General features: G+C 36.3%; 1 protein-coding gene across 1 annotated transcript in view; it reads left to right on the top strand.

Annotated features, from left to right (window-relative positions):
* The window catches only part of ATP6V1H (ATPase H+ transporting V1 subunit H), a 364,453-nt gene extending 347,723 nt beyond the window's left edge, over positions 1-16,730 (top strand). Inside the window, exon 14 of the mRNA XM_053715039.1 lies at positions 16,381-16,730. Coding sequence (XP_053571014.1) covers positions 16,381-16,441 — 61 coding nt within the window. The 3' untranslated portion in view covers positions 16,442-16,730. The remainder of the gene's footprint in view (positions 1-16,380) is intronic.
* Positions 16,731-17,468: the final 738 nt, after the last annotated feature.

Genomic DNA, 17,468 nt, shown 5'->3' with positions numbered 1-17,468 from the left:
CAACATCTAATGTACAAGATATACCTGTAAATTTAAAAGAATGTATTTCTGATTCTATTCAGAAGGCTTTGTCTGCCATTCCGCCTTCTAATAAACGTTAAAGGTCTTTTAAAACTTCTCATAGAGTTGATGAAATTTCAAATGACCGGCAACATACTGATTTATCCTTCTCTGATGAGGATCTATCTGATTCAGAAGATCCTGCCTCAGATATTGACACTGACAAATCCTCTTATTTATTTCAAATGGAGTATATTCGTTCTTTATTAAAAGTGTTGATTACATTAGATATGGAGGAAACTAGTCCTCTTTATATTAATACTAGTAAAAGTTTAAATTCTGTTTATAAACCTCCTGTGGTTATTTCAGAGGTTTTTCCAGTTCCTGATGCTATTTCTGATATGATTTCTGGTATCCTTTGCCAGCAGTTAGATTGGAGTTTTGGGAAAAGATACTTTTTGGCTATCTCCACTCTTGCTAAATGTACTACTATTCCTACCGAAGATAGTACTTCTTTTAAAGATCCTTTAGATAGGAAACTTGAATCTTATCTAAGGAAGGTTTTTTTATATTCAGGTCATCTTCTTAGGCCTGCAATTTCTTTTGCTGATGTTGCAGCTGCTTCAACTTTTTGGTTGGAACTTTAGCGCAACAAGTATCAGATCATGATTTGTCTAGCATTGTTAAGTTGATTCAACATGCTAATAATTTCATTTGTGATGCCATTTTTGATATCAAAATTGATGTTATATATGTCTTTAGCTATTTTAGCTAGAAGAGCTTTGTGGCTCAAATCTTGGAATGCTGATATGACTTCTAAATCCAGATTGCTTTCTCTTTCTTTCCAAGGTTATAAATTATTTGGTTCTCAGTTGGATTCAATAATTCCAACTGTCACTGGGGGGAAGGGAGTTTTTTTGCCTCAGGATAAAAAAACCTAAAGGCAAATCTAAAGCTTCTAACCGTTTTCGTTCCTTTCGACATAAGGAACAGAAATCTAATCCTTCCCCAAAGGAATCTGTTTCCATTTGGAAGCCTTCCTCAAATTGGAATAAATTCAAGCCTTTTAAGAGTTCAAAGCCAGCCCTCAAGTCCGCATGTAGGTGCGGCCCTCATTCCAGCTCAGCTGGTAGGGGGCTGATTAAAATTCTTCAAAGATGTTTGGATCAGTTTGGTCCAAAATCATTGGATTAAGAGTATTGTCTCTCTCAGGGGGTACAGAATAGGATACAGAGTAAGACCACCTGTGAGAAGATTTTTTCTCTCACGCATTCCAGCGAACCCAGTAAAGGCTCAGGCTTTCCTGAAGTGTGTTTCAGACCTGGAGTTATCAGTGGTAATCATTCCAGTTCCGTTTTAGGAACAGGGCCTGTGATTTTATTCAAATCTATTCATTGTCCCAAAGAAAGAAAATTCATTCAGACCAGTTTTGGATCTAAAGATTTTGAATCGATATGCAAGAGTACCAACTTTCAACATGGTGACTATAAGGACTATTCTGCCTTTTGTTCAGCAAGGGCATTATATGTCCACAATAGACTTACAGGATGTATATCTTCATATTCCAATTCATCCGGATCACTATCAGTTCCTGAGATTCTCTTTTCTAGACAAGCATTACCAATTTGTTGCTCTTCCTTTTGGCCTAGCAACAGCTCCAAGAATCTTTTCAAAGGTTCTCGGTGCCCTACTCTCTGTAATCAGAGAGCAGGGTATTGCGGTGTTTCCTTATTTGGACGATATCTTGGTACTCACTCAGTCTTTACGTTCTGCAGAATCTTACATGAATCAACTAGTGTTGTTTCTTCAAAGACATGATTGGAGGATCAATTTACCAAAAAGTTCTTTGATTCCTCAGACAAAGGTAACCTTTTTAGGTTTCCAGATAGATTCAGTGTCCATGACTTTGTCTCTAAAAGACAAGCAACGTTTGAAATTGATTGCAGCCTGTCGGAACCTTCAGTCTCAGTCATTCTCTTCAGTAGCTATGTGCATGGAAGTTTTAGGTCTCATGACTGCAGCATCGGACATGATCCCCTTTGCTCGTTTTCATATGAGACCTCTCCAGCTTTGTATGCTGAACCAGTGGTGCAGGGATTATACAAGGATATCACAATTAATATCCTTAAATCCCAATGTTCGACTTTCTCTGACTTGGCGGTTAGATCACCATCGTATAATTTTAGGGGCCTCTTTCGTTCGTCCAACCTGGACTGTGATCACAACAGATGCGAGTCTTTCAGGTTGGGGAGCTGTTTGGGGATCTCTGACAGCACAAGGGGTTTGGAAATCTCAAGAGGCGAGATTACCAATCAATATTTTGGAACTCTGTGCAATTCTCAGGGCTCTTCAGTTTTGGCCTCTGTTGAAGAGAGAACCGTTCATTTGTTTTTAGACAGACAATATCACAATTGTGGCATTTGTCAATCATCAGAGTGGGACTCACAGTCCTCAAGCTATGAAAGAAGTATCTTGGATACTTGTTTGGGTGGAATCCAGCTCCTGTCTAATGTCTGCGGTTCATAACCCAGGTATAGACAATTGGTAAGCGGATTATCTCAGTCGTCAGACTTTACATCCGGGAGAATGGTCTCTTCACCCAGATGTGTTTTCTCAAATTGTTTAGATGTGGGGGTTTCCAGAAATAGATCTGATGGTTTCTCATCTAAACAAGAAACTTCCCAGGTACCTGTCCAGGTCCAGGGATCCTCAGGCGGAAGCAGTGGATGCGTTGACACTTCCTTGGTGTTATCAATCTGCTAATGTTTTCCCGCCTCTAGTTCTTCTTCCAAGAGTGATCTCAAAAATCATCATGGAGCAATCGTTTGTGCTGCTGGTGGCTCCAGCATGGCCTCACAGGTTTTGGTATGCGGATCTTGTTCGGATGTCCAGTTGCCAACCTTTGCCACTTCCATTAAGGCGAAACCTTCTATCTCAAGGTCCGTTTTTCCATCAGAATCTCAAATCATTAAATTTGAAGGTATGGAAATTGAACACTTAGTGCTTAGTCATAGAGGTTTCTCTGACTCAGTGATTAATACTATTTTGCAGGCTCGTAAATCTGTTTCTAGAAAGATTTATTATCGAGTTTGGAAGACTTGCATTTCATGGTATTCTCATAAATTCTCTTGGCATTCTTTTAGAATTCCTAGCATTTTACAGTTTCTTCAAGATGGTTTAGATAAAGGTTTGTCTGCAAGTTCCTTAAAAGGACAAATTTCTACTCTTTCTGTTTTATTCCACAGGAAAATTGCTAAACTACCTGATATTCATTGTTTTGTACAGACTTTGGTTCGTATCAAGCCTGTCATTAAATCAATCTCTCCTCCTTGGAGTCATAATTTGGTTTTGAAGCCTATGCATTCTTTGGACATTAAACTACTTTCCTGGAAAGTGTTGTTCCTTTTGGCCATCTCTTCTGCTAGAGTTTCTGAATTATCCGCTCTCTTGTGAATCTCTTTTTCTGATTTTTCATCAGGATAAGGCAGTTTCTTTCATGTAATTGGCAAGAGTCCATGAGCTAGTGACGTTTGGGATATACATTCCTACCAGGAAGGGCAAAGTTTTCCAAACCTCAAAATGCCTATAAATACACCCCCACCACACCCACAATTCAGTTTTACAAACTTTGCCTCCTATGGAGGTGGTGAAGTAAGTTTGTGCTAGATTTCTATGTTGATATGCGCTTCTCAGCATGCTGAAGCCCAGTTCCTCTCAGAGTGCAGTGAATGACAGAGGGATGTGAAGGGAGTATTACCTATTGAATGCAATGGTCATTCTAACGGGGATCTATTTCATAGGTTCTCTGTTATCGGCCGTAGAGATTCTTTTCCTACCTCCCTTTTCAGATCGACGGTATACTCTTATATACCATTACCTCTACTGATTCTCGTTTCAGTACTTTATGTAGATGAGTGTCTTTTGGTAAGTAGGTTTTCCTTTATTTAGACACTCAGCTATGGTTTGGCACTTTATTTGTAAAGTTCTAAATATAATGTTTGTACTTATATTTGCCATGATTCAGGTTTATCAGTATATTTCCTTTTTGCAGACTGTCGGTTTCATTTTGGGAAATGCATATTTTAAAAAAAATTCTCACCTGGAATTTTCAAATTTACTTTTTTTCTAGATTGCAGGCTGTTAGGCTCGCAGGTGCGCAAAATGCAAAATTTATTGCGTCATTCTTGGCGCGAGACTTTTTTGGCGCGAGAATTACGTTTGTTGACGTATTTTCGTCATTTCCGGCGTCTTAGTTGGCGCCGAGAATTTTCACATAGTTGCGTCATCTATGACGCTAGTGTTTGTTACAGACGTTCTTGGCGCCAAAAAATATTTTGTCAGTTGTGGGCGTCATACTTGGCTCCAGATTTCTGACATTATTTAAGTCTTTATTTCATTCTGCTTCTAGTTTTCAGAGGCTTATTTTGTTTGCATTTTTTTTTTCCCATTCCTGAAACTGTCATTTAAGGAAATTGATATTTTGCTTTATATGTTGTTTTTTCTCTTACATTTGCAAGATATCTCAAAAACTGTTCCTGTATCAGAAGACACTGTTGGATTCCTGATGACTGATATCAGTCCTACCAAAGCTAAGTTAATTTATTTTAATGTTATGAATTTTTATCTTTAGTTATGGTTTGTAAGAAGTTATCATGATAAACTTTTACATGCAGAGTCCATCAGTATTAATGTATTATCTATTGCTATTCTTTTAACATCTAATGTACAAGATATACCTAGGAATTTATAAGAATATTTTTCTGATTCTATTCCAAAGGCTTTGTCTGCCATCCCGCCTTCTAATAAAATGTAAAGATCTTTTTTAAACTTCTCATTTAGTTGATGAATTTTCAAATGACCGACAACATGCTGAATTATCCTTCTCTGATGATGATTTATCTCATTCAGAATATTCTTCATCAGATATTGACACTAACAAATCTACTTTTTTACTTTTAAATAGAGTACATTCGTTCTTTGTTGAAAGGTGTTGATTATATTGGATATTGGGGAGACTAGTCCTTTTGATTTTAAGACTAGCTAACATTTAAATTCTGCTTATTAACCTCCTGTGGTTTCTTCAGAGTTTTTTTTCCAGTTCCTGATACTAGGGAATGGAATAGGCCTGGGACTTCTTTTATTCCTTCTTTAAGGTTTTTAAATTGTATCCTTTGCCAGCAGTGAGTTTGGAGTTTTGGGGAAAGATCCCCAAAGTTAATGGGGCTATCTCTACTCTTGCTAAACATACTACTATTCCTATGAAAAATAGTATTTATTTTTAAGTTCCTTCAGATGGGAAACTTGTATCTTATCTAAGGAAAATTATTTTATTTTCAGGTCCTTTTCTTAGGCCTGCAATTTATTTGGCTGATGTTGCAACTGCTTCAACTTTTTGGTTGGATACTTTAGCGCAACAAGTATCGGATTATGATTTCTTTAGCATTGTTAAGTTGATTCAACATGCTAATAATTTCATTTGTGATGTCATTTTTTTATATTTTCACAACTGAGGTTAATCTATGTCTTTAGCTATTTTAGCTAGAAGAACTTTGTGACTTAAATCTTGGAATGCTAATTTGATTTCTAAAATCCAGATTTCTTTTTTTCCAAGGTAATAAATTATTTGGTTCACAATTGGATTCGATACTTTCAACTGTTACTCTGGGGAAGGGAGTTTTTTTGCTTCAAGATTAAGTTCTAAGAGTAAATCTTAAGCTTATATTAGTTTTTGTTCTTAATAAGGAACAGAATCCTAATTCTTCCCCAAGTAACATGTTTCTAATTGGAAGCTTTCTTCAAAATGGAATGAATTCAAGCCATTTAAAAGATCAAAGTCAGCCCCCAAATTTGCATGAAGGTGCGGCCCTTATTCCAGCTTAGCTGGTAAGGGGCAGGTTAAGACTTTTCCTAACTTCTAAGATTGGGGTACAGAATAGGATTCAGAGTAAGACCGCCTGTGAGAAGTCTTTTTCTCTCTAGCATATTCCAGCTATTCCAGTAAAGGCTCAGACTTTCCTGAAGTGTATTTCAGACCTGGAGTTATCTGGGGTATTCATACCAGTTCCATTTTAGGAACGAGGTCTGGGGCTTTGTTCAGAACTATTCATTGTCCCAAAGATAGAAAATCTTTTTGAATTGTCATGTAAGAGTACCATCTTTCAGAATGGTGTTTATATGGTCTATTCTGCCTTTTGGTCACTAAGGGCATTATTTGCCTACAATAGACTTACAGGATGCATATCTTCATATTCTGTTTTCATTCAGATTATTTTAACTTTCTGAGATTCTTTTTTTTTTTAGACAAGCATTACCAATTTGTTGCTTTTCCTTTCTGGCCTAGCAACAGCTCTAGGAATCTTTTCAAAAGGTTCTCGGTGTTTCCTTATTTGGACTATGTCGTGGTATTTGCTCAGTCCTTTTCGTTCTGCCGAATCTCATACGTTTAAACTTCTGTTGTTTCTTCAAGGACATGGTTGGAGGATCATTTTACCAAAAGTTCCTTGATTCCTCAAGACAAGGGTCACCTTTTTTAGGTTTCCAGATAGATTGTGTCAATGTCTTTGTTTCTAACAGACAAGAGACAATTTTTATTGGGTTCAGCTTGTCGGAACCTTTAGTCTCTATTATTTCCTTCAGTAGCTATATGCATGGAAGTTTTAGGTCTCATGACTGCAGCATTGGATTCGATTCTCTTTGCTCATTTTCATATGAAACCTCTTCAGTTTTTAATGCTGAATTAATGGTGCAGGGATTATTCTACAATATCACATTTAATATCCTTGAATCCCAACATTCAACTATCTCTGACTTGGTGGTTAGATCACCATCGTATAGTTCTACAGGTCTCTTTGGTTCATCCAACCTGGACCGTGATCACAACAGATGCGAGTCTTTTAGGTTGGGAAGCTGTCTGGGGATCTCTGACAGCACAAGGGGTTGGAAATCTCAAGAGGCGAGATTATCTATCAATATTTTGGAACTCTGTGCGATTCTCAGAGTTCTTCAGTTTTGGCTTCTATTTGAAGAGAGAGACGTTTATTGGTTTTCAGACAGACAATGTCACAACTGTGGCGTATGTCAATCATTAGGGTGGGACTCTCAGTCCTCAGGCTATGAAAGAAGTATTTTGGATACTTGCTTGGGCAAAATCCAGCTTCTGTCTCATTTCTGCGGTCCATATCCCAGGTATAGACAATTGGGAAGCGGATTATCTCTGTCATCAAGCTTTACATCCAGGCTTCACCCAGATGTCTTTGTTTCAAGTTGTTCAGATGTGCAGGCTTCCAGAAATAGATCTAATGGCATCTCATCTAAACAAGAACCTTCCCAGGTACCTATCTAGGTCCAGGGATCCTCAGGCGGAAGCAGTGGATGCATTACCACTTCCTTGGAGTTATCAACCTGCCTATATTTTTCCGCCTTTAGTTCTTCTTCCAAGAGTGATTTTCAAAATCATCATGGAGCAATTGTTTGTGCTGCTGGTGGCTCCAGCATGGCCGCTCAGGTTTTGGTATGTGGATCTTGTTTGGATGTTCAATTGCCAACCTTGGCCATTTCCATTAAGGCCAGACCTTATATCTCAAGGTTTGTTTTTCCATCAGGATCTCAAATCATTAAATTTGATGGTAAGGAGATTGAATGCTTAGTCATAGAAGTTTCTCTGACTCAGTGATAAATCTGTGTCTAGAAAGATTTATTATCAAGTTTGGAAGACTTACATTTCATGGTGTTCTTCTCATAAATTCTCTTGGCATTCTTTTAGAATTCCTAGAATTTTTCTGTTTCTTCAGGATGGTTTAGATAAGGATTTGTCTGCAAGGTCTTTGAAAGGACAAATCTCTGCTCTTTCTGTTCTGATCCACAGAAAATTGCTAAACTTCCTGATATTTATTGTTTTGTACCGGCTTTAGTTCGTATCAAGCCTGTCATTAAATCAATTTCTCCTCCTTGGAGTCTTAATTTGGTTTTGAAGGCTTTACAGGCTCCTCCGTTTGAGCCCATGTATTTTCTGGACATTAAATTACTTTCTTGGAAAGTGTTGTTCCTTTTGGCCATCTCTTCTGCTAGAAGAGTTTCTGTTTTATCTGCTCTTTCTTGTTAGTCTCCTTTTCTGATTTTTCATCAGGATAAGGCGGTTTTTGCGGACTTTGTTTAAATTTTTTCCTAAAGTTGTGAACTTTAACAACATTAGTAGAGAAATTGTTGTCCCTTCTTTGTGTCCTAATCCTAAGAATTCTCTGGAGAGATCCTTACATTCTTTGGATGTGGTAAGAGCTTCGAAATATTATGTTGAAGCTACTAAAGTTTTCAGGAAGACTTCTAGTCTATTTGTTATCTTTTCCAGTTCTAGGAAAGGTCAGAAGGCTTCTGCCATTTCTTTGGCATCTTGGTTAAAGCTTTTGATTCATCATGCTTATTTGGAGTCTGGTAATTCCCTGACTCAGAGGATTACGGCTCATTCTACTAGGTCAGTTTCCACTTCCTGAGTTTTTAAGAATGAAGCTTCTGTTGATCAGATTTGCAAAGCAGCAACTTGGTCTTCTTTGCTTACTTTTTCCTAAATTCTACCATTTTGATGTTTTCTCTTCTTCAGAAGCAGTTTTTGGTAGAACAATACTTTAGGCAGCTTTTTCAGTTTGATTCTTCTGCTTATATTTTCAGGTTTTTTTTCATTATATGATTAAAACTTGATTTGGGTTGTGGATTATTTTTTCAGCGGAATTGGCTGTCTTTATTTTTATCCCTCCCTCTCTAGTGACTTTTGCGTGGAGTTCCACATCTTGGGTATTTGCTATCCCATACGTCACTAACTCATGGACTCTTGCCAATTACATGAAAGAAAACATAATTTATGTAAAAATTTACCTGATAAATTCATTTCTTTCATATTGGCAAGAGTCCATGAGGCCCACCCTTTTTATGGTGGTTATGATTTTTTTTTTATAAAGCACAATTATTCCAATTCCTTGTTGATGCTTTTGCTCCTTTCTTATCACCCCACTTCTTGGCTATTCGTTAAACTGAATTGTGGGTGTGGTGGGGGGTGTATTTATAGGCATTTTGAGGTTTGGGAAACTTTGCCCCTCCTGGTAGGAATGTATATCCCATACTTCACTAGCTCATGGACTCTTGCCAATATGAAAGAAATGAATTTATCAGGTAAATTCTTACATAAATTATGTTTTTACAGACTTCATTTAAATTCTTACCTAATTTTGTGAATTCTAACAACATTAATAGAGAAATTGTTGTCCCTTCTTTGTGTCCTAATCCTAAGAATTCTTTGGAGAGATCTTTACATTCTTTGGATGTGGTGACAGCTCTGAAATATTATGTTGAAGCCACTAAAGATTTCAGGAAGACTTCTAGTCTATTCGTTTTCTTTTCTGGTTCCAGGAAAGGTCAGAAGGCTTCTGCCGTTTCTTTGGCATTGTGGTTAAAGCTTTTGATTCATCAAGTTTATTTGGAGTCGGGTAAAGCCTGCCTCAGAGAATTACAGCTCATTCGACTAGATTAGTTTCCACTTCTTGGACTTTTAAGAATGAAGCTACGGTTGATCAGATTTGCAAAGCAGCATCTTGGTCTTCTTTGCATACATTTATTAAATTCTACCATTTTGATGTCTTTGCTTCTTCGGAAGCAGTTGTTGGTAGGAAAGTTCTTCGGGCAGCTATTTCAGTTTGATTCTTCTGCTTATGATTTAAGTTTTTATTTTTATTTTTTGAGAATAAACTTATATTTGGGTTGTGGATTTGTTTTTTTCAGCGAATTTGCTGTTTTTATTTTGTCCCTCCCTCTCTAGTGACTCTTGCGTGGAGTTCCACATCTTGGGTATTGCTATCCCATACGTCACTAGCTCATGTACTCTTGCCAATTACATGAAAGAAAACATAATTTATGTAAGAACTTACTTGATAAATTAATTTCTTTCATATTGGCAAGAGTTCATGAGGCCCACCCTTTTTTTATGGTGGTTATGATTTTTTTGTATATTGCACAATTATTTCCAAATTCCTTTGTTGATGCTTTTTACTCCTTTCTTTATCACCCCACTTCTTGGCTATTCGTTAAAATAAATTGTGGGTGTGGTGAGGGGCTTATTTATAGGCATTTTGAGGTTTGGGAAACTTTGCCCCTCCTGGTAGGATTGTATATCCCATACGTCACTAGCTCATGGATTCTTGCCAATATGAAAGAAATGAATTTATCAGGTAAGTTCTTACATAAATTATGTTTTCTATGGAAATTAGTACTTATTTTTAGGATTCTTTAGAGTTTGAATATAACCTTAGTAGAACATATTCACGTACTGTTTATATTTTTAGCTCAGCTTTATCTGTGGCTGACATTACTGTTCTCTCAACCTTAGCATAAGCAGTATATGTGTATATATATATATATATATATATATATATATAACTCTGTTTATTTACTTCTAATGTATTCATTGTATTATGTTTACTACATCTATTATTATGATTTCAAATATTTTTTATTATCTCTAGATTGTTAGGATAATAATTTGTTTGATTTCTATGACTACAAATCTATGATTTCCTGACTACAAACGTTTCTTCTAGACTTAAGGGTCATAGATTCAAATCCTGGCAGGGGTAATACAGCCCTTCAGCCTTTTGAGGTCAATTTATTGTGTACCATTTATTTGGGTAATAATAACAACTGTTTTATCAGCTGGTAAGTTGTTTAACTCTGAGTGTAAGCACTGAAAAAGCATTTTTTTTGTATCCTTCTGGGAGAAAAACACTATTTAATTACTAGTTATTAGTTTGCATGAAGGTGCGGTTCTCAAACCAGTCCTTCTGGTTGGGGGCGGGTTAGATTGTTTTTGGATGAACTCAGTCCAAAATCTTTATTATTCTTAGGGTTTGAATAGAATTTTAGAATAAGACCTTCTATGAGAAGAATCTTTCTCAGTACACTCTGTGAATTTTTTTCAGATGTGATTATACCAGTTCTTTAGCAGGAACGGGGATTGGATTTCTATTTATTTCTATTCTTTGTCCCAAAGAAGAAAGGTTTATTCAGTCCAATCTTGGACCTGAAGACTTTATATTGTTTTGTTAGAGTCTCAACTTTCAAGTTGGCGATTATACTATTATGCCTTTTTGTTCAGAGATTAGATAAGCTTTACCAATGTGTCACTTTTCTATTTGGTCTAGCGCCAGCTTTATGAATCTTTTCAAAGGTTCTGGGTGCCCTTCTTTCTGTAATAAGACAGTAGGGTATTGTGATGTTTCCTTATTTGGATGGTATCTTGGTATTAAATCTCTCATGAATCAACTAGTTTTGTTTCTTCAAGACATGGTTAGATTATTTATTTATCTAAGAGTTTTTGATTCCTCAGACAAGGGTCACCTCTTTTTGGGTTTCTAGATGGATTCTGTGTTCATGTCTTTGTCTTTATCGGACAAAAGTCAATTGTAATTGGCGTTAGCCTGTCTAACTTACAGTCTTGAACATTCTTTTCAGTTGCTATGTGCATGGAAGTTTTAGGTCTCATAACTGCAGCATTGGGCATGGTTCCCTTTGCTTGTTTTTTCATCAAGACCTCTTTTGCTTTCTATACTGAATCAATTTTGCAGGGATTCTTTTCAGATATCACAGTTGATATTCTTAAATCCTAACACTCGACTCTCTCTGTTTTAGTGATTAGACTATCAATGTATTATTCAGGGGGCCTCCTTTTGTTCGTCCTTCCTGGACTGTATTCCTAATGGATGCAAGTCTTACAGGTTGGGGAGCTGTCTGAGGGTCTCTGACAGCACAAGGGGTTTGGAAACTTCAAGAGGCGAGGTTTCCAAACGATATTTTAGGTATGTTTTTACTTGTTTTTGTTATCACCTCATTACTTGGCTATTTGTTAAACTGAGTTGTGAGTGTGGTGCGAGGTGTATTTATAGGCATTTGAGGTTTGGGAAACTTTGCCCCCTCCTGGTAGGAATGTATATCCCATACGCCACTAGCTCATGGACTCTTGCCAATATGAAAGAAATTAATTTATCAGGTAAATTCTTACATAAATTATGTTTTATCACCAATTTTGCTTTGTTCTCTTGGTATTCTTAGTTGAAAGCTAAACCTAGGAGGTTCATATGCTAATTGCTAAGACCTTGAAAGCCGCTTCTTCTCTCAGGGCATTTTGACAGATTTTCACCACTAGAGGGTGTTAGTTCATGTGGGCCATATAGATAACACTGTGCTCAAGCACGTGAAGCTCCAGGGAGCCATCACTGATTGGCTAAATGCATGTCTGTCAAAAGAACTGAAATAAGGGGGCAGTTTGCAGAGGCTTAGATACAAGATAATCACAGAGATAAAAAAGTGTATTTATTTAACTGTTGGTTATGCAAAACTAGGGAATGGGTAATAAAGGGATTAGCTATATTTTAAAACAATAAAAATTCTTGTGTAGACTGTCCCTTTAATTCTTTAATGATCATTCATGTAAACTAATGTTTTTCCATGCAGTTACACTGTTCTGTTAAAGAGACTTAAAGTACAATAAGAAGAATCTGTAATGTGTTAGAGCATTTTATTATTACACTGTTAAATAGGGGCTAAACACACTACTAAAAGTCTGTTACACAGAGCATCAATGCTCAAGAGCTAAACATAGCTGGTGTTTGGTGGTTATGAGAATGTCTCTTATCATTGGTTCACAGTCTGTGTTTTGCTATAGACCAGTAGTAGTGCATTGGAGCTCCGGAGCTGACTTTAGTTATGTATTTAACCTCTCGTGTACTGTTAAACATATAGTTATCTGTAACAATAGTGCTCTAACACAATTGAACAATTTCTTATTGTATTCTTTAATATTATCAAGTGCAGTTCTTTGTGAAACATTCTGTATGGACACAAATACGCGTCATCTTTAGGTGGCGTAAAATTAAAATGTGTGACTAAAATGTGTGACCTACTTCAGCTTGACACAACAAATTGCTTTATTTTGCTAATGCTGCAAATGCTAAAATGATCAATATGTAACCAGTTAATATTAAAGGGACAGTCAACACCAGAATTTTTATTGTTTTAAAAGATAGATAATCCCTTTATTACCCATTTCCCAGTTTTGCATAACCAACACAGTTATATTAATATACTTTTAACCTCTGTGATTATCTTGTATCTAAGCCTCTGCAAACTGCCCCTTTTTTCAGTTCTTTTGACAGACTTGCAGTCTAGTCAATCAGTGCCTGCTCCCAGATTACTTCACGTGCATGAGCACAGTGTTATCTATATGAAATATGTGAACTAACACCCTCTAGTGGTGAAAAACTGTTAAAATGCAATCTGAAAGAGGTGGGCTTCAAGGTCTAAGAAATGAGCATATGAACCTCCTAGGTTAAGCTTTCAACTAAGAATACCAAGAGAACAAAGCAAAATTGGTGATAAAAGTAAATTGGAAAATTGTTTAAAATTACATGCTCTATCTGAATCATGAAAGTTTATTTTGGCCTAGACTGTCCCTTTAAAACTGATCAAGTAATATATTTCTATACGGTTTCTACAAACCCCTAGTACCTATAATAATAGTTAACCAGGGTTGTCTAAACAAAGGTTTGAGATACACAATGAGACCCCCAGTGTTTCAATCTGTCTGTCTTCCCCTTCTGTAGGCTGGGTAATGTTTATGTACAAACCTTGGTTGTTTAAGGCTGTAGTATCAGGGGGACTACATGTCACGTCATGCTGAGTACTGTACGTGCAACACAATATTGTGTTATGTTTTTGACTGTGATTGGGATTACCTGTTGTCCTCCAGAATCATACTGGACAAACTGTAAGTGACTTTGAACAGGTGTTAGGTGAGGTGTAACAATGTGCCCCCCCCCCCCCCTCAAAGGTTTATTGTAGGCTCTATCCTTCACGCCATTCAATTTATTTTACACAAATGGGCAGTGATTTTATCCCTTGGTTGCAAATATCATTGAAATCAATCATTTTACCTCTTTGACTAGCAGTAACACACACACACAACAGTGATTTGACCTTCCTTGACTGCTAGTAGCACAGAGCAGAAATGTTACCCCTGTGGCTACACGTAACACAAAATTAAATTGTGGAAAACATGACTAAGGGCTAATTATAAGCCCAAAACTGCTGCTATCTTGTACTTTGGACCCTCATGAGAAGCAAGAATAAAGGTCCATTTTTAAATATATTTGAGAGTATGAACTAACTGAGCTTTAGTAAAATCTTTATACTGACTATTTTGACCTAGGTAACTAATGTTAAATCCCATTTATTATTATCATTTGCTGAGACTTTAATCCAATGGATACATTTTTAATAAGGTTCTGATGGCCTGTGAATATCTAAAAGGCTATTTGTTATAGCACCTCTTCTTCAATACCTCTTTGCTTCTAATATTTTAGAGCTATGAAGTAGAAGTTTTGCATTTAGATTATTTCATTAAAAACCTCTTTTTTTTGTTAAAAATATGCTTGTCCCTAGAGAGGCAAAAAGTCAATTTTGTAACTTTGGATTTCAAAATGCTACAGATCAAATCACTGGTTTAGGCAAACATTTTAAAACCTAACTTGTCCTCTTTAGGGAACCAACATATTTTTTACACTTATTAATATTATATTAATGATCAAAATAGCTTTGTTCTCATAGTATATTTTGTTGGGGATTAAATCTAGTTAGGCTCATGAGCATGCACCTGTCTTTAGTACTCTATGGCAGCAGTCATTGCAACACTGTATAACACTGCTACAAACAATGTTGCTGCCATGGAGTACCAGTGTTCACAGAGACATTTACCAGCTGGGTGGCATTATGAAGTAGCTGGGTGGGGGCAGTGTAATACTTTAAAAATATATATATTTTTCACAATTAAACTTAGTAGTGTTTGATAGTCAATGCCTTGATTTGCAGATTTGAAAAATAGTAGTGAGAGACAGCACCTTTTCAATCAGGGGCACAGGAAAGGGTTAGCCAAACCCCAATGTCAATCTCAAAAAGGTAATTTTCCAGCCTCCAATAGCTGGAAAATTACCTTTTTGAGATTGATTTGCAGATTGTCATGACTCTCTTAATGGTTAATAATAAAATGTTTTATGTTGTATCTGTTCCCATCTGTTTGTGTACTTAATGTAATATTTTCAATAATTTGTTTTTAATCATTTTACTGTTTTATTTGTTTTTGTTGCAGTATAGATACATATATCCATTATATAAAATATATTTATAGATTAGATATATAGCATGGGATATGATCTTAATTTATGCATTTATATACATTGAATGGACATGGGTACTATTAAAGTCAATACTAAGGGGCCTATTTACTAATGTGCGAGCGGATATGATCCGATATTGCGGATCATGTCCGCTGCACAATGATAACTTCGATAACTGCCAACAGCATATGTGAACTGCTTGTGCAATGCTGTCCCCTGCAGATTTGCGGCCAATCGCAGGGGGTGTTGATCAGCCAGATCGTATTAGACCGGGTTGATTTCCGGCGATCTCTGTCCGCCGCCTCAGAGCAGGTGGACAGGTTATGGAGCATCGGTCTTTAGACCGCTGCTTCATAACTTGTGTTTCCTGCGAGCCAGAAACACGAGGCTTCAAGCTGCATATAGAGCTTGATAAATTGGTACCGAAGTATTGTTACCTAGTGCCCTGAAGACTGCCAAATGGGCATTTTCAGTGTAAAAAGACAGTGGTTATAAAATGGGCAATGATGCAGATTCTGTATGTGTCCCCTAATAAGGCGTTGTTTTAGTAAAATAAACCTTTGGACTAGCTGTAGTTTTTGATTTGTGATATTGTAAAATTTGGAGCAAGTGTATGAGTTTTAAACCTGTGAGGTTAATAGAAAGACGCTACTAATGTCCTGACAGCATTTTTGGTGCATCAGAGTAAATGTTTGCAAAAAAAATCTCTTGTCCCCCACACTTTCTTTTTTACTAACATATTAAGTGCTTAACCTTTTTGTTTGACCTACACTTACACCCACTGGAGTGTAATAAATAAATAAAGTCTTTTTGGCTTTACATTGTTCATCTCCTAATATTTTAGTAATTTATCAGTATATGTTAGCGTTTATACGCTTTAGAACACAATGATTTCACGTTGGGCTTGTGTTGCATGCGCATTTTATAATACATCCTGATCCTACATTATATTTCATTGCTTGGTATAGTTTTAGTATTGGATATGGTTATCTAAATATACCATCCACATATTGTTAACCAACTAAACAAAGATAAGAAGCCCAAATGGGGTATTTATGTTCGGGTCATCTGTTTGCCATTTATCTTTTTTTTTTAATTATTGGTTTGTATGTAGGATAATTCAAATAACTTGAGCTAATCATTTTATTGTGTACTTTGTTATCCTGTCTTTCAGGGAGTACCTTGGAAAGCAGCTTCAGTCTGAACAGCCACCAGCAGTTACTGCAAGAAGTTAAATTCATTTCTTCGCTATAACCAGAAGTATCAGTTTATACATCTTGTTGAGTTTAACATTTTAATTGTATTTTTGTGAACGTTTGTCCTTGCTTGTTCAAGATGTGTACATTTTTTTCCTTAAAATCCTTATTCACGTGAAGTCTACAATTTGCAATATTGTTGTATTGTTCACCCAGGAATGGTTGAAAGGTAATTACTTTACTAGCTATAATGTACTGCACCTAGGAGTGTCCTGCTGTAATTTATTGTTTGAGAACATTATTAAAGTTATACACATTCCATAGTAAACCATTGTTCTTTCCTTCTTGTAGTGAACAGTAGACAATTTACAGATAAAGTTGTTTATAAGTAAAGGAAGTGTTTGTTTTTTAACTAAACAAAGTTAAAGGGACACTGAACCCAATTTTTTTCTTTCGTGATTCAGATATAGCATGCAATTTTGCGCAACTTTCTAATTTACTCCTATTATCACATTTTCTTCATTCTCTTGGTATCTTTATTTGAAAAGAAAGAATGTAAGTTTAGATGCCAGCCCTTTTTTGGTGGACAACCTGGGTTGTTTCTTCTAATTGGTGGATAAATTCACCCACCAATAAACAAGTGCTGTCCAGGGTCTGAACCAAAAATGTTTGACTCCTTAGCTTAGATGCCTTCTTTTTCAAATAAAGATAGCAAGAGAATGAAGAAAAATTGATAATAGGAGTAAATTAGAAAGTTGCTTAAAATTGCATGCTCTATTTGAATCACGGAAGAAAAAAATTGGATTCAGTATCCCTTTAATGCAATGTTATTAAATAGAAAAAGTTGAAAAGGCATATGTTATAAAGTAGAAATGGTAAATAAAATAAATGGAAAATGGGATACACAAGGACTGAAAGGAAATCCTATAAAAAGGCAGTATATCTCCATGAGCACCCCCTCCGCTTGAATGATATATCGCTCTCTCTCTCCTTTGTAAGGCATACAGTTTACCCGCACAAAAGATATTAAACATGGTTAACTGTCTCACATAGATATATATAATAT

This window comes from Bombina bombina, chromosome 5 (genome assembly GCF_027579735.1).
Source record: "Bombina bombina isolate aBomBom1 chromosome 5, aBomBom1.pri, whole genome shotgun sequence".
In the NCBI taxonomy this organism is placed as follows: domain Eukaryota; kingdom Metazoa; phylum Chordata; class Amphibia; order Anura; family Bombinatoridae; genus Bombina; species Bombina bombina.
The sequence above is the reverse complement of the archived record's forward strand: the minus strand, read 5'-3'. Positions and strand labels throughout refer to the sequence as shown.